The following is a 22,376-nucleotide window of genomic DNA, read 5'->3' on the forward strand; positions in this document are numbered from 1 at the left end:
GTTAGAGCAACCCTCCTTGCAAGCCAAAAACAGTGGCTTCAGAGGGTAGAGACGCTCCCGCTGAAGTCAGGGGGAGTTGCTTCCCATGTAGGTGATTGTGCTGAGTGGCCAGAATCATGGATGACAATTAATGGGCCTTACAATTTGCATGTGGCTGTGCCCTGCAAGAAGACTGGGCTGCTAGGGGACCCGTGTTAAATGGCCTTCTTTTACCCAAACTAGCCTGTCCAGGACTCCACAATAGGTGGGCTGCTGTGCTGAATTTGTGCCAGGTCATCATGTACAGATATAACTTGTATGGAATGTTGTAATGAAACTGCCAGGCAGAAAGACGATCCACTCTGCATGGAGAAATTCCCATTGTGCACTAACCTCTGTAGGAGAAAGCAACACCTAAGAGTGACATCCACAGACCCCCTTCCACTTCCTTCACTGCACGGGGATCCCTGACGCCAGACAGTCTTCGCATCAAGCATGGGAACCTTGCTGAGTTGAGTGAAGTGTCCCAGGATGACAGAAGCTTTGGAGTAGCAACAGGCAGAGGCAGTGGGGCACGTGCCTTGCTTCACGATAAGCCACACCCATTAGTGAATTTACAAGGATAATAGATTTCACTTCCAGGGTGATATTCTGCAGGCATATGGATAGGAGCTAAGATGCATTCTGCAGAAACAGATGAGTTGAGCTGTGTTGTTCAGACCGAAGTTTCTCCTTCCCCTGCATATTGAAGCAGATCTAGCTGGCAAAAACCTTTGAAGCTCTGCATGTTCCATCGGGCTGCAACCCTCAGGACCCCACGGAGAGACCCTCTCAGCTTCTGCCCTGCTCTCCTCAGTCTGTTCCATCCCTGACTTTTTCCCCATCAGATGGGAAAAGGGAGGGCCCAGAGGGATCGCTGAGTGTCTCCTGACTTGCTTGTGCTCGCCAGAGACATTTTCATCCTTTACATCCTGAGTTCTCTCAGCTGCCTTTGGCTTCCGCCTTAATCCCTCCTTCAACAATGCCGTCTGTCATAGCTTTCCTTCCCTTTTCCCCAGCAACTGTGTTTACAACCAAAATCTCCCACCTGAGCTCTAGATATTTCCCATATGGCCTCCACCATCATGATTCCATTAGGCTTCTCCACCTCCTCCTTCCTATGGTTACTTCCTATGGTTACTATGGTTACTTCCTATGGTTACTTTCCTATGATGATTTTTCCCCAGTGCTCTCACTTGGCTCCTTATTTTAGGAGCCCTTCTATGACTGTACTCCCAAGTCTTCACATTTAGAAAAATGAGACTCTTCTTTGATGCCTCTTTTACCTCCTTCTTCTTATCTTCAAGAGGTACACAGTTTCTAAAGAATCAACAGCACGTTCAATATTATTCAACATGCGATGATAATATCTTTCTGTTGGAAGGCCAAGTTATGACAGATGCCCTTAGATGGTACCAATGTATATTCTTGATAACATCTTTTGAATTTTTATATATTGACCTTGGGTCTGAATGTTTACTGCTACTCATCAGATTTTCTGTCAAGTCTTGTTTACTTTTCCTGAACACCACAGAAAAGGCAAAATATGTATAAGATTCACACTTAAAATCCAGGGTCAGCGGTACTAAACTAATTCCTGAGCCTTCACATTTTTTACACAATTTGCTTAACTTTTCAGGAATCAAAATAATGCAGCATAAACGGCATTGATCCTGGAACCAGGATACTTAAGTTTCAGTTACAGTTTTGTCCTTTATTAATTAAGCAAATCTTTGTCTTGGTTTCCATATCTGTAGACTGGACGTACTGGTTTCTGTCTTCCCCAACTCAGCTCACGATTGTTGGGAAAATCAAAGGATGTGAAGTTCATGGCTGCACATTCTAAATGTAAGCTGGGCCCCAAGTGCCAGGGACTCCCCAGACTCCCCAGCGTCTGGGGCTCTGTTAGGTACCAAAGCCATAGTCATATGTGGGCCAGTTGTCTATTGCCATTCCTGTTGGTACTCTAGATGAAACACTGCCCTATGTAGCTAAGTGTAATTTCTCTTACATATCTTTTAAGGGAAAAAGATGCTACCTTTATGACCCTCTTGCTTTATAAGCCCAAAGGCCAGAGACTCCTTATTAGGTCCATTTTGGAGAATGAATACAGGTGGTGAGAACAGAAGGCCTGGGGGTACGGTTTGATAGCATACTGAAGGTAGATGTGAAAAAAGAATTTGAAAAGGACAGTATATTTTTGAAGACGAGCTTATTGAAAAAGTGGGATTGGAGAGGAAAAAGATAAGAAAGTTACATCACACTAAATAGGTTTTAAGGTACATCAGACTATTTTAAATGATAGCTATAAAACCTCATTAGAAGGGAAGTGCTTTTAAAAAAAGCCTCCTAACTTGGTTATAAATGGCTCACTGGAGTCCATAATGAACTGGTTATTGAATTAGGAAAAAATGATGATAAATACCAGAAGAGAGACCCTAGAAGATGAATATATTCTCAGCAGCATCTTAGAATTTGGTCTGAAGCGGAAGCATGGGTTAAGGTCATAGTAGTTGCCAAGTAGTAGAAAGGGCTCTGGCCTTGGAGTTAGAAGCCCTGACTTTGAATCCTGGCTGCTGCATATCTACTCATGTCCCCGAGAGACATCTGTTCCCTGTGCACTTGTTTTCTCATCTGTAAAATGGAAATGATCACTGAAACATAGCATTGCTGTACAATTCCATTGAAATAATGACTAAGAAGGAATGTAGCAAATGTTATGGTTGGTGCCCCAGTATTTGTCTCCAGGGGTACCAGGTGATTAGGACAGTCGTGGTTACTGTCCTTGCCAGTAATTAGAACCCAGGCCTGAGTCACTCACTGAGTGGCATCCTCCCAGTGACATGGATTGGTCCAAGAGTGAGCTTGTGACCTCATCTGACTCATTGTCAGGGGACAGGGTGTTTGGAGGTTCGGAGAGAATCACATAGAGTCAGCTTCTCTTTCCCTCTAGTCTTTGGAGCCAGTGACATGGATTGGTCCAAGAGTGAGCTTGTGACCTCATCTGACTCATTGTCAGGGGACAGGGTGTTTGGAGGTTCGGAGAGAATCACATAGAGTCAGCTTCTCTTTCCCTCTAGTCTTGGGAGTGTAGAGCTGACTGGTATGGGGCTGTTCCAGCCAACTCCTACCAACATGAAGATAAAGCTGAGACGCAGAAGCAGCACAGAGTCAAGAGAACCGCAGGGAAAGGGAAGCAAAGGGCCTAGATTAAGGCAGCCCTGAAGCTAGCGCTAATTCTGGACCGTGAGCTAATACATACTATTTAATGCGTCACTTTCCTCCAAAAGCATCCTCACTGATTCAGAGTGCTCAGTAAACTGAATACAGAAGACAGTACTGGAATCACGTCGTAGTCAAGCATGCAGGCTTTGTGGCTTATATAGACCTTGGTCCAAACCCTGGCTCTCCTACGTGTAGCTGTATGACTATGGGCAACTTTATTAACCTCCTTAAACCTCAGTTTCCTCATATGTAAAATGTGTCCATTGCATATTGCATAGTAACCTGATGCAAGCAAAGTGTTTGCCCTTCAGTAAGCGGTCAGCAAATGTTATGCTGCAGAAATAGGAGGTGTGATGAAGGTCAAGTGCATCGGCACAGACCATGCCTAGGCTGCTGGTGCAGTCACGATTTAGTGGCTCTGCTCCTTAAGGACCCTTGCTGCAAAGGAATCTGGGGGACACAGCCAGGGAAGCCAGGGGTCTAGGCACCACACCCCAAGCTGGAGAAGTGCTGGGCTACAGAGTCCCTGGCAGGTTCTCTGATACTGCAGGTCTCCAACCCTACTGGGGGACAGGTTGATGAGTAGAGGGAACATGAGCTTTGGAGTTGGACTTGCACTCTGTCCAATCACCATCTTCACCTCTCAGAGCTTTGCTTCCTCTTCTACCAAATGGGGATAATAGTAGCTACTTCCCAAGATTGTTGAAAAGACGACGGAGCACACGAAGCCTTGTGTGTGCTGCCTGGATCTGGGATTAAGGACTAGCTCCCGTGTTGCTTCCTAGTGACTCCTGAAGACCCTCCCTCGTCAACATCACTTTCTAATGCCTCTAAAGGTTATTCAAGATTTACATGGCGAAAGCCCAGTTCCTCTGTTCAGCCATGTTCAACCAGGATTGCTTAGACTTTCGGATTTCAATAAATCTTTATTGGCAGGTTGGGCGCATAATATTTAAAATCAGGTATATTCAGTTGTAATTTATATGCAATACAATTTACCCATTCCAAGTGTCCAGTTCAGTGAGCTCTGACTAATGCATATCCTTGTATAACCACTACCACAATCAAGATATATAACATTTTAATCACCCCAAAACATTCCCTCATGCCTCTTTACATCTGAACCTCTCTCAACACCACTAGTCCCAGGTAACCACTGATCTGCTTGGTATCACTATAGTTTTGCCTTTTCTAGAATTTTATGTAAATGGAACTAATCATACAGTATATAGTATTTGGCGTTTGGCCCCTTTTAATTAGCCTAATGGTTTTAAGAACCATCCGTGTTGTTATCTGTATCCTCAGTTGTATGTGTGTGTGTGTGTGTGCATGTGCACGCACACGTGTGCTTTATTGCTGATAAGCATTTCTCTGCATGGATGTACCACATTTATTTATCCATTCACTAGCTTATGGACATTTCAGTTATTTCCAATTTGGGCTATTATGCATAAAGCCGCCATATATATTTGTATATATGAGTCTTCGGGTGGATATATATTCTTTTCTTTTGGGTAACAGTATTATTGTGGGGTCACATGATGGGTGTATCTTTAACTTCAGAAGAAATTGCCAAACTGTTTTCCAAAGTAGTTTTACTATTCTGTATCCCTGCCGACAGTGTATGAGAATTCATCTTGTTCCACATTTTCACCAACATTTGATATTCTTAGTCTTTTTAATTTTAGACACTTTTAGGGGAGTATAGTGATATCTCATTGTGGTTTTAATTTGCATCCCCCTAATGTCTGATGATGTTGAGCATCTTTTCCTGTGTTCATTTGCCATCCATGTATCTTCTTTGGTGACATATGCATTCAAATTTTTTCCTCAGTTTGGTAGAGTTGCTTGGCCTTATTATTTTATTAGAGGTCTTTTTATTCTGTATCCAAATCCCTTATTAGAAATAACTTCACTGTATTCTTCCAGCCTGTTGCTTGCCTTTTAATTTTCTTAACAATACTTTTGAAGAGAACATTTTTTATTTTGATCAAGTTTAACTATTTTTTTTAAATTTTATGATCCATGTTTTTGACTCTGTTTAAGAAATTGCTACCTAATCCAAGGTCACAGAGATGTTCTCCTTTGTTTTCTTTTAGAATTTTTATGGGTTTTGCTCTAACGTTTCAGTCTATGCATTAATTTTTGTGTATGGTATAAGGAAAGAGGTGAGGTTCATTTTTCCTCGTATGAATATTCAGTGTTTCCAGTATCCTTTGTTGAAGTATTATCTTTCCCTTATTAAATTACCTGGTCATCTTTGTCAGGAAACAGTTGACAATATATTTGTGAGTCTGTTTCTGGAATGTGTTCTGTTCCATTGATCTATATGCAAATCCTTACCCAATACCACATTCTCTTGATTACTGTAGCCAAATAGAATTCAGGTAGTGTGTACTGTCAGTCTTCAGACGGTGTTTTACTTTTTAATAAAATGTTTGCATTTCTAAATAATTTTAGAATCAGTTTCTCAATGTCTATAAAATGCCTGATAGTGCTTTGATTAGGAGTCCATTGAATCTATAGATCAATTCAGAGAGAATTGACATCTGAATAATATTGAATATTCTGACCCATGAATGTATTTAAAGCACATTTCTTCAAAACTACAATGAGGTATCACTTCACACCGGTCAGAATGGCCGTCATCAAAAAATATACCAACAGTAAATGCTGGAGAGGGTATGGAGAAAAGGGAACCCTCTTGCACTGTTGGTGGGAATGTAAATTGATACAGCCACTATGGAGAACAGTATGGAGGTTCCTTAAAAAACTAAAAACAGAACTACCATATGACCCAGCAATCCCACTACTGGGCATATACCCTGAGAAAACCATAATTCAAAAAGAGTCATGCACCACAATGTTCATTGCAGCACCATTTACAATAGCCAGGACATGAAAGCAACGTAAGTGTCCATCGACAGATGAATGAATAAAGAAGATGTGACACATACATACAACGGAATATTACTCAACCATAAAAAGAAACAAGATTGACTTATTTGTAGTGAGGTGGATGGACCTAGAGTCTGTCATACAGAGTGAAGTAAGTCAGAAAGAGAAGGACAAATACCATATGCCGACACATATATATGGAATCTAGAAAAAAAAATGGTTCTGATGGACCTAGGGGCAGGACAGGAATAAAGACGCAAATGTAGAGAATGGACTTGAGGACACGGGGAGGGGGAAGGGTAAGCTGGGATGAAGTGAGAGAGTGGCATGGACATATATACACTCCCAAATGTAAAATAGATAGCTAGTGGGAAGCAGCCGCATTGCACAGGGAGATCAGCTTGGTGGTTTGTGACCACCTAGAGGGGTGGGATAGGGAGGGTGGGAGGGAGACGCAAGAGGGAGGAGATACGGGGATGTATGTATAAGTAGAGCTGATTCACTTTGTTATAAAGCAGAAACTAACACACCATTGTAAAGCAATTATACTCCAATAAAGATGTTAAATTAAAAAAAAGAAAAAAAGAAACTGCCAAATATCTCTTACTGAAAAGGACCACAAGGAGATGAGATAAAACACAGTTAGGAATTGTACCTGTTAAAGGAAACATTGAGAAAAACTGCGGGGCCCTCCCCTCGCACCTGGCTCACAATGGCAGTGGAATTTGGTACTTGGCAAAGTGTGTGCTGGGCTCTCCCACGTCGTGGCGCTTGAAGCATGGCTTGCGTAGTGTGCTCTCTGTCATTCCTCGTGGCAAACTGTCCTAGTGAGAGGAAGCTCCACTATTCATGCATAAGACATGTCATGGTAGTAATAATAGCACTTACTCATATTTACATTTATATGTCTGGTCTTTTCTTAATCTATTTCTCAGAAAGAAAACTCAAATACTGGACTGTCTGGTTTAAAACCAGACACATGGCAACCATATTTACTAAAACTTCACTGGCTGCCAGGCAATGTGCTATTTGCATTCACATGTATTATGTGTATTACATCTTATTAAACCCTTGTAATGGTAAAAAAATAAAATAAAGCAGATTTCTAATAAACAGCATATAATTGGGTCTTGATTTTTTTAAAAACCAAATCTGACAATCTCAGCCTATTAATTGGGATATTTAGGCCATTTAATGTAATCTACATGGTTGGGTTTCGATCTACCATCTTACTATGTATTTTATTTGTCCCATCTGTTCTCTATATGTTTGCCTCTTTGTCTGCCTGCTTCTGTTTTTTGGATTTTGTTTCTGCACTGGTAATTTAATTTTTATTTTTAATCTATTTTTAAAAGTTAAACAATTCTCTAAGTCTTGTAATAAAAACAGGTTTCTCTGCTCCAATCCTTACAGCCTTGGGCCCTACAGCCTACAGCTAGTTTCTAGTCTCTCAGCTATTTCTTTCGGCCTTGCACCTCCACATTCTGAGACGATAAACCTACACTGCCATTTCTTGAGTTTTTGAAAATGTAAACTTATCTGTTGACTTTCTATCATGAGAGATGATGAATTTGCATTCTTGACCCATTCTTCTTCCCTTATTTCTTCCAGAAAATTGTATTAGAGATTTTGGTTAACTTAATATGTATGGTCTATACCCTTATGATTATGTAAATACTGTTCACTGATGAACTAATTATACTACTTAGAGTGTAATATGATCCCAGTTCCTTTCTTGTACAGCTTAGACTTTTTTCTAGCATTAATAATGACATTTTCTCCCAATTATCTTAGGCTCCTATGTGCTGATCATTGATTCCAAATTCTCCAACAAAATTGTAAGGCCCCTCTCAATATTATTTTCCACATAATCAAATGCATCAGGTCACCCACAATTTCTTTTAAATGTTTTCTCTAGGAGCTGTCCCCAGGGAGCCTGTGTCCCCCTGTTCTCTGGGGCTGTTTCGGCCTTCTTTTGAACTGAGAATTTTTTATGATTCCACTTTATCTCCATTTGCACCTTATTAGCTATACATCTTTGGGTTTTAGTGCGTGTTTTAGATTTTAGTTTTTTTTTTTTTTTGGTTTGTTTTAGTGATTGAACTAATGTTTAAATGTAATTTAACTACATCTTTACCTTAGCACAGTCTATCTGTAATGTATCTATCTACGTTACAGATTACTTTCTTACAACCCCTCTCACCCTTTATGCTATTGTATATTTTACTTCTACGTATGTTAGAAAGCTTGCAATATGTTTTTATATTGGCTTTAGTGAATTATCTCCTAAACAGATTAAAAAATAAGAAAAATACACTTTATATAGCATATACTTATATTTCTTGCATTCTTCATTCTATTGTATACATCCAGATTTCTACCTGATACCTATTTTTCATCTGCTTGTGAAACTTCCCCTAATATCTTACACTAAACATTGTCTGGCAATGAATTCTCTCAGCTTTTGTTAGTTTGAAAAGCATATATTTTTTTCTTGGTTATTAAATTAGTTGAAAAGTTGATTAATTAGAATTAATTTTTAAAAGGTTGACAGGTTTTGTTTTGTTTCTTTCCCTCTCAAGACTTTAAAGATGTTATTTCATTCTCTTCTGGCTTATGTAGTTTCTGACATGAATTCTACTGTCAGTTTTATCTTTGTTCTGTAAAGTATCTTTTTTCTCAGTTGCTTTTAAGATTTTTGTCTTTATCACTGATATTCAGTAGTTTGATTATGATGAGCCTAAATGTCGTTTTCCCTATGTTGGTTCAGGTTGAGGTTCATTGAGTCTCTCGGATTTGAGGTTTATAGTTTTTTATCATATATGTACATTTTTGGTTATTACTTCACATAATTTTTTTCCCCTTTCTCTCTTTTCTTTCCTTGGGGCTCCAGTTATACATATTTAGACCATTTCATATTGACATCCAGGTCACTGATGGTCTATTTCTTTAAGTCTTTTTTCTCTATGTGTTTTATTTTGGATAATTTATTTAGTAATGTTTAAAAATTCACTGATCTTTCTTCCTGCTACATCTAATATCTCTGCTAATCTACTATTAATTCTGTATAGTGTATTTTTAAATTTAAATATAGTTTTTCCTATCTACAATGTCCATTTGTGTATTTTTATTATTTTATTATTTCCTAATTAGGTTCAAATTTTACTTTATATCTTTGTACATAGTTGTGACATCTACAATATTTTTAAGTTCTTGTTTAATTTCATTCTCTCTCATTATTGTGTCTGTTTCTATTGATTAATTTTTCTCTTGAATATGGATCATATTGTCCTGCTTCTTTTCATGCCTGGTGGTGATTTTTAATCGGATGCCAGAGATTGTAAATTTTACATTATTGAGTACTAGATTTCACTGTATTCCTGTAAAGACTGTTGTTCTTTATTTTGAGGTGCATTTAAGTTACTTGCAGATTGTTTTCATTTTTCAAGGCTTCCTTTTATGTTTTGTCATGACAAATTCAAGGGAACCTTTTTTCTGGGAATAATTTAGCCTCACGACTATGGCTTGACCCATCTTAGGACTGTACCGTGTGGTCCATGTTTTGGGAGGCCTATCGTCTCTGGATGGTGGAAATACAAACTATTTTCAGCCTTATGTGAGCTCAAGAAATGATTCAACCTCTACTGCTTCATAGTCATTGCTTCTCTGACCCCATGCATTTCACCTCATGCATGTGCAGGTTAATACACAGCGGAAGACTATAGCGAAACCTCTGCTGTTATCATTTCTTTGCAATACATAGCCCTGCAAGTTCTAGCTGCCTAGACAGCCCCTTCCCTACCCCACCCACACGCCTGTGTTTACATCTTCTTGAATTCAGCAGGCCCTCCAGACTCTGTTCATGTTTCTTCTCTCAGTGTTTCAGTCTGGAAACCATCACCGGACAGTTGGCTACAGAGATTATAGAGCTCGCTTCATTTGTTTTCCTTGAGTCAGAGATCAAGTTTTATGTTGCCTGTTGTCTAATGTCTGAAAACAGTGGTTAACAGTATATGCTGTTCCTGTTACAGTTAGTCATTAATGGACAGAAGCAAATATCTCTCTATATTTTTGCCCATATTCATATCCTTTGGTCTGTTGGATTTCATTACTCCTTTATTATCTTCCTGTAGAAACAACCATGGAATATTGGAGAGTGGAGAGTGGCAGCTGAAATGGAAAGATAGGCTCATATCTACTTCAGCCTTCTCTTCACCCATATTTCAGCTACAGTCACATAAAAGAAAAATAAATGATCCTTGAATATCCACTTAAAATAGATTAACTTATATTAATTAAAATCCTGAACCAAGCAAGTAAGGCATGTTAAAGTGAATTTTTTATTTAAAGTTTCAGGGTATGAAAACTTAAGCTTTTTTCCTTTACGCATACAATTTGAAAAATCATTAACATTGAATAAATATGGAGACAAATGGAGAAAAACATCTATGAGCTTTAAATTCTTATCTTTCTAGGGTCTTTTATTAAATGTCTATAATTACAGTAATAAAAGAAAACTAAAATAATTTGTAATTTTAGAGTATATAAAATTTTAATTTAAAAAAATAGGTTAGGGAGTTCCCTGGTGGTGCGGTGGTGAAGAACCCACCTACCAATGCAGGGCACATGGGTTCGAGCCCTGGTCTGGGAAGATCCCACATGCCACGGAGCAGCTAAGCCTGTGCACTACCACTACTGAGCCTGCACTCTAGAGCCCACGAGCCACAACTACTGAGCCCATGAGCCACAACTACTGAGCCCGCATGCCACAACTACTGAAGCCCATGTGCCTAGAGCCCATGCTCCACAACAAGAGAAGCCACCGCAGTGAGAAGCCTGTGCACCGCAATGAAGAGTAACGCCCTCTTGCCGCAACTAGAGAAAGCCCACGCCCAGCAACAAAGACCCAGTGCAGCCAAAAATAAATAAATAAAAATTTTTTAAATAAATAAATAAAATAGGTTAATAATACATAGGAGGACTTCCCTGGTGGCGCAATGGTTAAGAATCCACCTGCCAATGCAGGGGAAACGGCTTCGAGCCCTGGCCCGGGAAGATCCCACATGCCGCGGAGCAACCAAGCCCATGTGCCACAACTGTTGAGCCTGCGAGCCACAACTGCTGAGCCTGTGTGCCACAACTACTGAAGCCCACATGCCTAGACCCCGTGCTCCACAACAAGAGAAGCCACTGCAATGAGAAGCCCGTGCACCACAACAAAGAGTAGCCCCCACTCGCCGCAACTAGAGAAAGCCGCGCAGTAACAAAGAACCAAAGCAGCCAAAAATAAATAAAATAAATAAATTTAATAATACATAGGATGTTTTACCTCTTGTAAACATCTTTAATAAATTTTTTATGTGTTGCTAAATTGATAGATCTGAATCTCCTCATGCTTCTCTGTTTTTATATGCTTCCTACCAAGGAAAGCTGTTTTGACTCTCTTCCTGCCGCAGCTTACCTCCAGTTTATTTTCTTTCCTCCCTTCCCTCACTTGCCTTATCAAAGCAGATGTTATCCAGGCAGGTAAAATGGAGAGCAGAGGCAGTTGTCCATATAATTCAGCAAACCCGATATGGAATTTTAGAGATTTAGAGAAACAGATTTACCCATAATAGTCATCTGTGTCTATCAGATTCACCAGATAATTGTTCAGTTTTTCACTTCCTTTTGGCAGGGCAGATAGAGATGGAGTGAAGCTAAGAGAGAGGGTAGATCATCGAACAGATACAAGGACAACCTTTTAGGATAAATATGCTGTATCTTCTCTAAGGGGAAATTGTGACTTACTAATTTGGGAATGTGATCTGAGAATGTAATAAGTGTGTGGACCAAGGAGAATCAGTACACATCATTTGTTTTGACCTTTAATATACCTTTCATAAGCACCAGCACGAAAGTGGATTAAAAGAAGATACAAGCAAATAGCTAGATTATCATTAGATTGGGGGAAAAAATTTGAGGATAGAACCATTTTGTCATGGATATAGAATGAGCAGGGATAACAGGAAACAAAAGGGAGAGATAAATTGGCATTTCTTCAATTAGCAAAATGACGGACACAGATCAGGGCTGGAACCATAGTTGGTCTACATTTTTATGGTACTCTGGAAAGTTTTGCTAATAAAATTAAGGGTGGGCTTTTTTCCAATTTGAAAAATAGCTGAGGAGGACAAGACTTGACATATGGATAGGAAAGTGTTTAAGTGGTAATCATCACGCTGTGAGGAATTGGGAGGAATCTATGTTGTATTCTCTTCAACAAGGACTTTGACCTGGAAGTGGTGACTCCCAAAACAAGATGTAGCCATCTGGGATCCAAGTCTGTTCGTAGACCAGCTGACCAAGTCAAGCAAATACTGGTTTTTCAACTGTAGTGATCACGTTAGCCTACTCTTATATATCACAGTAAATATCACGTACAAATCTCACGACTGTTTTACAAGACAGGCATAGTGGCATAGCAAGACGTGAAGGAGTTATGTGAAGGTCTCAAGATTTTTCAGTCTAGAAGAATAAGAGTCTAGAGATAATTATTAAAATTTGTAAAATCAGGAAGGGTTTGGAAAGTTGCATAACAAATCTCAGAATACTAGACCAAGAGCCATCCCCCACACCTTTGAAGATGTTGTCTTAGTGTCAGTCACAAGACGAAGCACGTATTATAGCGAACCTAAGGAATTTTTTCCTCAGGGTTTATACCAGATGAATAATTACATAAATTTAAGGAGGATTTCTATTAATTCGTGGTCTGCATGGGCATTTGGAACATATTTCTGAACTTTTCCAGTCTATATCCTTAAGTCACATCCCACTACAATATTTTATGTGATGCTACCACTGTCAGACAGAATATTGGGTTAACAGGATACCAACCCAGTCTGAGGTGACATGTCTTTTATGTTGGTTTAAATAACTTGTCCTTCACCTTGACAAAGGAGTTTTATGATCTGCTTTTTTCTTTTTAAAAATTTTTGTCATATTAACTCCCTTCATTTTTTCTCATATTTATTCCCTATGTACCAGTGTACCAGACCCCCAAAGTTCGCGTCTTTCTTTATGTCAAAGAGAACACAAGGGTTAGAAAATATTTACATTCTCCTATATACTTTTCAAATCTCCGAAAGCTTAAATCCAGTTTGAACTTAGAAGCTGAGTATTTACATGCATTCTGAAGCCATCAAATTGAATTTACTCTTCCAGACGGTCATCTTAATGCCACAGTCAAAAGTTACCCGATGTTTGTGAATAAATAGCCAATATACTCATTTTTGACTACTTTAACAAAACCACAGGGTAAGCTTAGAATGAATAACCCACATTTAATTGATGTGGCTTTGGCAACAGACTTAGTTTTTCTTAGCTTATTTCAGCCATACAGATGAAGAGAAAGATGTGCAAATAAAGAGATCTGTTCTCCCATCTGTAGTTAAGTTTCTATCGCCAATACCACACATAGCTTAAGATGTTTAGGAACCTGCAGAGAACTCATACAAAGACTTATTTACACAACCAATTGCATTATAGGAAAGTATGCCAGTTAGTAATACGGTATGACTATTAAACACCCATGAGTCGCTCTTTCTGGCTGGTGAATTGTGTTGAGTCCTCATTCAACACAATTTGAAATTTTGTTGGGCTGAAACTCTGTAGGTATGATTAAAGTTCTCAAAGTAAAAATGAGCTTGGGTTTTAAAGTTTTCCATTTTCCCAGGATTTACGAGTGCGGAAGAGGGGACAAAAACAGTGATTACTGAAGTTAGTTAGTTAGTTTGAATATATAAGAGAGGGTAGGTCATTGCACAGAAGCAAGTGTAACCTTTTAGGATAGACTGAAAATCAGAGCTTACTAATTTGGGAATATTCCCTGAGAATGTAGCAAGTCTGTGAACAAAGGATAATTGGTAAACATCATTTGCTTAAGCTTTTTAAAAAGCCTTTCCTGTGCCTATTCCAAAATGGATTTCTTGGGAAAATAGACTCCATCTTTTCTATACATGAGGCAGCTTGCAACCAACTCCAAGTACTTTGCTCCATGTTTATAATCGTTCAATAACGATGTGATCAAGTAACCCCCAAGGAAATGGTTGCCACATGGCACTTGCTTAGGAAATAACCGGAGCAGTTGTTTAGTGAAATGTACCCAGGTGCTGCAGTAGAACACTGCCCACACGTGAAAGTTTGGTTTGTCTTCGATTCCAGACAGTGTGTGTATTATGTACCTGCAGGGGCCCTCACCTCTCCTTGACAACCCCTTCTGGAAACTTACAGAGTACCTACTTTGTAATGAGCATTATTACCAATGAGCTATGGTTATGTGATGTCAGGATCGTTTAAAAATTCCCTTGTTGTGACACAGCCAGCAGGTAGCCAAGCAGATCGTCAAGCCTAGTCTTTCCAACTCTGAAGCCTATTGTCTTTTCTCTTCGTTCTTCTGAATATTTAGACTAACTTGGAACTCAAGTCGGGTTTGCTTAAGCCTGTCCTATATAATAATCTCTATGGACAGATACATTAATAATACCAAGAGTTTTGGTTTATACATTCAAGCAATTAAAGATTTGTGAGATAGGATCCGTGAGAAAAAAGTGGCGATACTTTAATCTGTAGAAGACTGAGGAAAAAATGAGTTAGTGGCCTTTCCCAAGCACTCAAAATCAGTGCTAATACAGATTGCACTAACTTGGAAATTTATATTAACTGAAACAGTGCTGGAAATAAGCTTTAACCTTTGCAGCTACTTTCAAATATAGTGTTACAATGTAAATGAATAGTATAAAACAAATTTGGAAGATGCAAGAAGAAGCCAATTAAGAGAACAAATTGTTTTAAAAGAGAAAAACCTCACTGTTTTGTGTAAGGACATATAAGAAGTCCCTGAGTAATCTCATCTGTTCACTACAAATGGCTCCCAGGAACTTGCCTCTGTGATAACTTGGTTCTTGTGCTACTATGCGTGCTGATGTTAAACGTGATGCCGGCACTCAGCTTGGCATCTACACTCCCTGAGGATGAGAGCAGGAGGAATGAGGCCAGACCTGGGACCTTCCAGCCCAGTGATGCTTTGAGGTAGGGGCGGGGGCCACGGTGGATACTAAAGCCACATTCCCTGCACTGTCCTTCGTCTTGGTCACTGACCCTTGCTCTAAGGGCTTGGAAGTATTAAGAAACCTGTCTTTAAAATATTCAATAATCCTGAATGATCTTATCCCCCCCTGGCTATCTGAATTAATGAAGTCTGGCTGTATGAGAAATATAACTGCACAGAAAAAGGAAGTCAGCTGTTTTCTCTGGTTGCTGAAGTGAGAACAAAAAAACAGCAGATTGGGATTTCAAAAGGAAAAGTTCATATTCAATTTAATTTCAGGAAGAATTTTCTAAAGATGAGAGCTTATTTCATCCACCTATTTTTTCATTACACTCCGTGCTAGCTATGTGTCAGGCTCTGTGCTGAGCGTGGGTGATGGCGAATAAATCAGGCACTCTCTCAGCCTATAGTTATCATCAGCTCTATTAGCATATAATTGCCATTCTGTAGAAAAAAGGCAGTGTAGAGTCAGGAACAGGCTTACGTGGGAATTCTGAAGAGATGGATAAAACCCAATCTGCCCCCAGGCTGCTAGCAGTCTAATAACACTTATATTGAGAATTGCTGCCATTTTCTGAATAATAGCTGTGTACCTGTTCCAGGCATCGTGCTATGTTTATTATGTGCTATGTAGCTAGTCCTCAGAGCGCCCCTGTGATGGAGGTTATATAATCTAATTTTCACATGAGGAACCTAAAGCCACCTGCTGGGGCACCTGGTCCAGGAGCAGAGGGCTGATGCTCGCTGATGAGCTGAGTGGGGATTTTGTATTGCACATCCTAAGTTAACAGTTGAAAAACCCCTGGTTGAACTGTTTCTCCAAAATGTCTTTGCTGCCACCATCCCATGCAGAACGTCCCCCATCTTGGCTGCTCTGCTCACCCCCCGCTGACTCATCCCCCCCCTCTCAAGCACAATAAATCCCTCTTTACTGAAGCTCTGAGGCCAGACAGTATTCCTAACACAACACTCTCAACATTCCTTCCAAAAAAGAAGGACCTAAAAATTCTCCTGTCAGCTGCTAACAGACTACAAAGCTGTCCATCTCCTTTCCTGCTGGAGGTATGCAAGATAGTGCATCCAAGGTGACAGGAAAAGGAGGTCCTGAGTCCATTCTGTAAGGAAGAGATTCCCTACCATGTTGACGTGCCCTGAACGGACCCCAGGTGTGCTGAGATGTTGAGCCCTCAGCTCTCAGGTAGCCGGGGGTCCTGGGGCAGCTGGTGAGTTCCTCAGTGAGCTGTATGTGTGTATTTCCTATGTGTGCCAGAACTTTAAAAGGACTGGGAAGCACTGCTGTAAGTCATCCCATGAAACATCTGGGGCTTGTTGGTGGTGATAAGTGAGAGAACTTACCTTAAGAGACAGAAAACAAATGGGATGACGAGAAGTCATCAGGGTAGGAGAAGTCATTAGTGATCCAACCCTTGAACTCATTAGCAAGGCCCTGTTGACAGCTGTTCTCACAGCCACAATGTGAACTTAAACATGCTGTGAGGTCAGAACTGAGTCAACTCATTCTGGATGCAAGGCTGGCTTGTCCCTTTGAACTTTATCTTTATCACGGCCATTCAATTATCTTGTGAGTTCTTATAATCCCCTGAGAAAAGAAACTGACTTCAACAGTACAATCTCTTAACATTTTTTCAGATGACAATATTTTTATGAACTGTAAGAAACTTATAGTGCCTGAAAGAAACTACATAAAGAAGGTGTCAGCATTTTTAGTATAAACTCTATTTCCAAAGGTTTATGCATTCTGGAGAAATCTGCTTGAGGGGGAAACTTGGCATATGGTGTCTGAGTTCCTGACTGTCCATACCTCATTTCATAGGTATTACAAGTGAGTCCTTCAAATTCACTGCATTTGGCATCTGTAATTTTTAGAAATAAAAAGGTGGCTTTAATAACAGATGATTTCTGTGTTTAATGTCAGTGCACACAATTCTTAGAGGATCAAAGAACTCAGGAATACCAGCTTCTGATTATGACAGTATTGTGGAGGGAAAGAAGGGGAAAGAAAATTGTATAAAGGGGCAGATGCCAAAAAATGCTGGTGTCCTCAGAAGGGCACCAGAGTTAGACCTCCTTTATCTTTCTTCCTACCCCAGATTTCTCCCTGCCCTATTTCCTGCCTGGTGTTACAGGCCAGGCCAACATACATGGGCTTTAGTGTCTGCGGCCTTTCCCCAGAAAAATCACTGAAAAGGTTGCCAAGAATCCTACTTTGCTTTTTGAGTCTCCATTTGAAGGGACTGGATTAACTCATAAAATACCTATAGGGGAGAGAGTTCTTAGACAAAGCCAAAAAAAAGATTGCCTTTGCAGGCAGTGCCTATCACCAGGGCCAGAGAGATGAGATAAATGCCAGAAAAACCCTGGCATGGGAGTCTACAGATGAGATCCAAGAGAGTGGGGGAAGAGGTACCGGACAATTGTGGTTCTCAGGAACCGTGCAGATGCCGGGAATGCCAACTGTTAACTCCATCCTCAGGGTGGGAAGCATGGGAACCAGCTGGAATTCAGGGCCAGCACCAGTTCTATAGGAGAAGCTGGGCGCGCTGGCCAGAGGCAGGGGGCCCTTCTGTGCACTCTCAGCTCACAAGGCTGCCTCAATGGCTGCTAACAGAGCACACCCCACTTCTGGATTTACCTGAAATTTTTGGCAGAATCAGTATAGCTTGGTGGCTAAGAGCGTGGTTGCTGTATTTATGTAAGTCTGGATTCAAATCCAAGACTCTTTATTTACAGCATATAGCCTTGGACAAGTTACCTTTTTGAGCCATGATTTCTCATTTGTAAATGGCAATGAGAGTTCTTATGCTTTGAGGTTGAGAAGATGAAGGGATGATACAAAGAAAGCAGTGAACTCCTAGCTGCAGCCAAACTTGATGATCCATTTTCACAAAAGGAAAAGAACCCCTAATGTTGCCATGCTGAGCATTCTTTTGTTCAGAGGTAGGCCTCCTGGAGATGCTGGGAGGAAATTATTACGGCAGGCAGCCTGGGGCACGTAGGGACTGACACAGCTATTACATCCCATGAATCTTTGATCCCCATCCCTGAAGACTGGGTCGATTCCGATCCACTTACTCCTGTGTGAGACTGAAATAGTTCAGACATTTAGAATTGCCCCAAGTACAGCATATGATCATTGTTAAATATGAGGTGTGTCATATGTCTAGGCTAACATGAAGAAAGGACACCAAATTCTGAATAAGAAGATCTTTCTTTTCTGGCATTGCCTTCCCATGCAAACAGCTGATTATTTCTCCAAAAGGCTATTTTGTAGCAATTGAGTCGGCTTAATTGAGGAGAAAATGAATAGAGAAGATAATGAATAATCTCGGAAGCTGGTTGAGAGGAATGCTGACCAGGTGGAGGCCCTGAAGTGAATGGAACTAAAACTTAGCCCTTGTGGTTCTGGGAAAGATCTCAGACTATAGCCACGTGACTCAGGGCTCCTGGAGTCCATGATCAGTCTTTGAGATCAGATGGCGTATGAGATGGCTAAATGGCACCATACTGGAGAAAGGGTATCTGTATCTTCCTACTAAATATCCCTTTGGAGACTGAATCCTCTCTTTTGATAGGGACTTCATCTTTCTAGTGCTTCTAAAGCCAAGGACCAAACCTACTAGAACCTATAAAAGCTAACTCTGTACCCACCCCCACCTCTTTGTTTTCACCTGAGTATTAGGAATTTCCCAGAATTCTAGTACTCAGAGCAGAGACGTTTTGAGGAGAAAAGTAGGGGAATGGTCAAATTCTGAAGTTCAGATACTAATTGGTGAGCATCAAATGAGATTGTGTGAGAAAGGTACTTAAGGATAAACTATTTACCTGTCAGATATCTACTGAAATCTAATAAATATACCTAGTGTTTTTTATATGTCATCATTCATTATTTCTTTCATTCAGCTATCCTGCGGTGTGCTAGGGGTCATTCTAAATTCAAGAGATTCCACAGTGAACATATCTTTATTCTCACAGAAACTCTGTAAGGAACCTGAGACCTTGAGGGGTTAAGGATCGTATGTGGAGGGCTCTCACAATTAGTTATTAGCAGAAACCAGACTCCCAAGCACCACTGAAATGTTAGCTGTTGAGCATCTTGATACAAAGATCACAACATAGTCTATTATATTCCCCACCATGCCGAACACGGTGTTAAGTTGTGCCTCTTCCCCAGTCCTAGACTGATAAGATGCTAATACAAACTTTACTAAGGCTGTTTCACTCTAAGATTATCGTGTAAACAGGATACTTTTGGGTGACAAACGGATCTTGGAAGCTGTCTCATTGGCTTAGATAAACTACACCACATTTCAGGAATTAATTCTGTAATAATTTTTTCAGATATTGTATTTTTCTTGGATATAAAATGTTTTAAAGATGAGATGTAATTGGCAGAATAAGGCACACATATGGTGAAATCAACTTGGTTTGTTTTAGGGAATAGTGGGAGCCCTGGGAATGACAAGAAATCCAAAGAGTACTGATGAGCTTTGTCATTACATGAAGGTAGATGGAGAGACAGAAAGTGGCCCTATGATCTTCTCTGTGAGACCTCAGATGGCAGTTGAGTCATAGGAAGCCCACATGATAAGTGAAGTACCTTTGGGGATGACCCTTATAGTATGTGAATTACTTGTCCTCAGTCAAATGGAGAGGCCAGAGACTTTATTAACTGCTGGTGGATGATAATTCATGTAAGAGATGCACAACTGCCTTTGTTAGGACGTCACTTCAATTTGTTATGTGTGCTCATTACTCATCTTATTTCAGTTAATAAATGTTACCTAATTGATTGAAGTCATATGATTCCCAATTGAAATAAGGGTGATCAAAAATAATTTTTGGTCTCCAATGACCGTTCTTTTACCCTTATAACTAGAGAACCATGTACTTCGTATGTACATGTGACTCTTGCTGCCAGTAATGGCTAACCTGCTTACTTCATATTATGTTAAGGGAATATTTCCATGTTCAATTAAATGTCTGTTTCATGCCATTCCCTGGAAATTTACTACACCCTCACGAGTATTTCTTCCTTTTAGATATCCCCTTTCCTCCAGACCAGATCCAAATGCCCATGATCCTTTTCTCCTTTTATGTGAGCAGTCTCTAATTCTCACTATGTTACTCTGTCTAGAAACGAACTGCCAGATGAGGACACTGGACAGTGGGATTGGAACCTTCCCACTCCCAGACTCAGGAAATCGCTCAGCGGGACGGTACATATGCCAAGCAGACTCCCCCGATGACACTGAGCCCCTCCTGTCTCTCCAGCCAGCCCTTTGTGCAGCTTCTTCCATAAGAGCGCAGACCCTTGAACGAGAAGTGCCTTCCTCTGCAGACAGCCGGGGATCTGCAGACAACGCCATTGTTCATTCCACATCTGACCCCATCATGACTGCCAGAGGGATGCGACCTCTTCAAAGTTGCCTCCCCAAGCCAGCCTCCTCAGGTAAAATGCCCGTTACCTTCCAAGTGAGATTGTTTGCTCACTAAAATCATGCACTTGCTGACAAAAATGGAGAACAGGCAGCAGAAAAGATTTCCACCAGGAGGTCAGTCAGTGACCTCTGCCCAGTGGAAATGTAGATGCATGAAATCCCTTTATGTCCTCAACCAAAACATAAAAAGAAAACAAGTATTAAACATCATCTACTCTCATATTATTTAAGGAGTGTACACACACATAAAGGAAACAAGCACGTTAGCACAGGTAGATGGATATATAAATTGGTAAAGAAAAAACCATACAACGTAGACTTCAGATTTTGTCTTTTAAAACTTAACTCTGAGTATAGACCAGTCTAGGCCCAAGACATAAATTTAGCTGAAATGTTTTTTGCCCTCTCACAGAAACATACGTCTTCTGACATATTCCTATCCCGTTCAAATGTATTTATATGTTGAGCTATAAAAAACGTAGTTTGATATATTAGCAGTAGATTGTCTGTTAACTACAACAGGATGGAGGGAGCCTTCCCACTGAGAAGTACCATCCTTTGCTGCAGTCAGTGGAAACAAGATTTCATGATTAAAGATAGGGCCAGGCTAAGGGTCAAAGTTTTTTCACTGTTCCCTCAAGATTAAAAATATTTATTGCAGCTCAGGATGACACTAAATAGTTTTTAACTTGTGTGCCTCATGGTGCATTTATGACATGCATAAGCATATGAATTAGAATTCTAAAGACTTTCATTTATGATTTGATGATGAGAAAGCAACCACAAATAGAGATTATACCATGGGCTTCTGAGAAATTAGAAAAGAAGACTTTTCATTAAACATCTGTGAGTCAATGTGATTAGGTTATTCCCATGGCTGAGTTCTTCCTCCATATACAGTAATACTAACTGCCATGAATGTTTCATCACAAACTTCTGCTTATTTCAAGCCAAGGCTACATTTTAAAAGGCTGGGACATTTATTATTTTTGAAATAAACGTACTGTTAATTAATGACACAGCCTCCAGAGATTCAGAGGCGAAATTGTAGTTATAGATTATGTGCTCCATGCCTGACTAGTCACATGTGTGACCTCAATTCAGCGGCAGGCTGCCGAGCAGACTCCATGATTAAACACTGTCATTATAACAAATTGAATAGAAACTGCAAGCCTTGAATTGCTTCATAAGAAGGGGATAGGAAGGAGATTGTTCTGATCTTGCTGCTAATATTCAGTGCACCAGTTTTCTTAGTTTTGTGTCTTAATTAGATTGTCATGAATAGTTGTAAAAGAAAAAGTAGTATACGGTGGAGAGTGAGGTCAACACTGCAGGACATTTTTGTGCCGTCCATCCCGAAGCTTCCTGTCTACCTTAAGATGTTGTCTCTGTGGGTCAGAGGCAGGGCTGGCTTTCCAAGGCTTTTCTCTTTTCTGTGACCATTGGTTACTCATTTTAAACATTAAGGAATGGAGATCTAGTTGGAACAAAAGGAAAGTGAGGGCTTCCCTGGTGGCGCAGTGGGTGAGAGTCCGCCTGCCGATGCAGGGGACATGGGTTCGTGCCACGGCCTGGGAAGATCCCACATGCCGCGGAGCGGCTGGGCCCGTGAGCCATGGCCTCTGAGCCTGCGCGTCCGGAGCCTGTGCTCCACAACGGGAGAGGCCGCAGCAGTGAGAGGCCTGCGT

General features: G+C 40.4%; 1 protein-coding gene across 1 annotated transcript in view; it reads left to right on the forward strand.

Moving 5' to 3' along the window:
- Positions 1–22,376, forward strand: part of NCKAP5 (NCK associated protein 5) — an 876,414-nt gene that overhangs the window by 849,200 nt on the left and 4,838 nt on the right. Inside the window, exon 15 of the mRNA XM_007465897.1 lies at positions 20,385–20,699. Within this exon, the coding sequence (XP_007465959.1) occupies positions 20,385–20,699 (315 nt within the window). The remainder of the gene's footprint in view (positions 1–20,384; positions 20,700–22,376) is intronic.

Source organism: Lipotes vexillifer, unplaced genomic scaffold (genome assembly GCF_000442215.2).
Source record: "Lipotes vexillifer unplaced genomic scaffold, Lipotes_vexillifer_v1.1 scaffold535, whole genome shotgun sequence".
In the NCBI taxonomy this organism is placed as follows: Eukaryota; Metazoa; Chordata; class Mammalia; order Artiodactyla; family Lipotidae; genus Lipotes; species Lipotes vexillifer.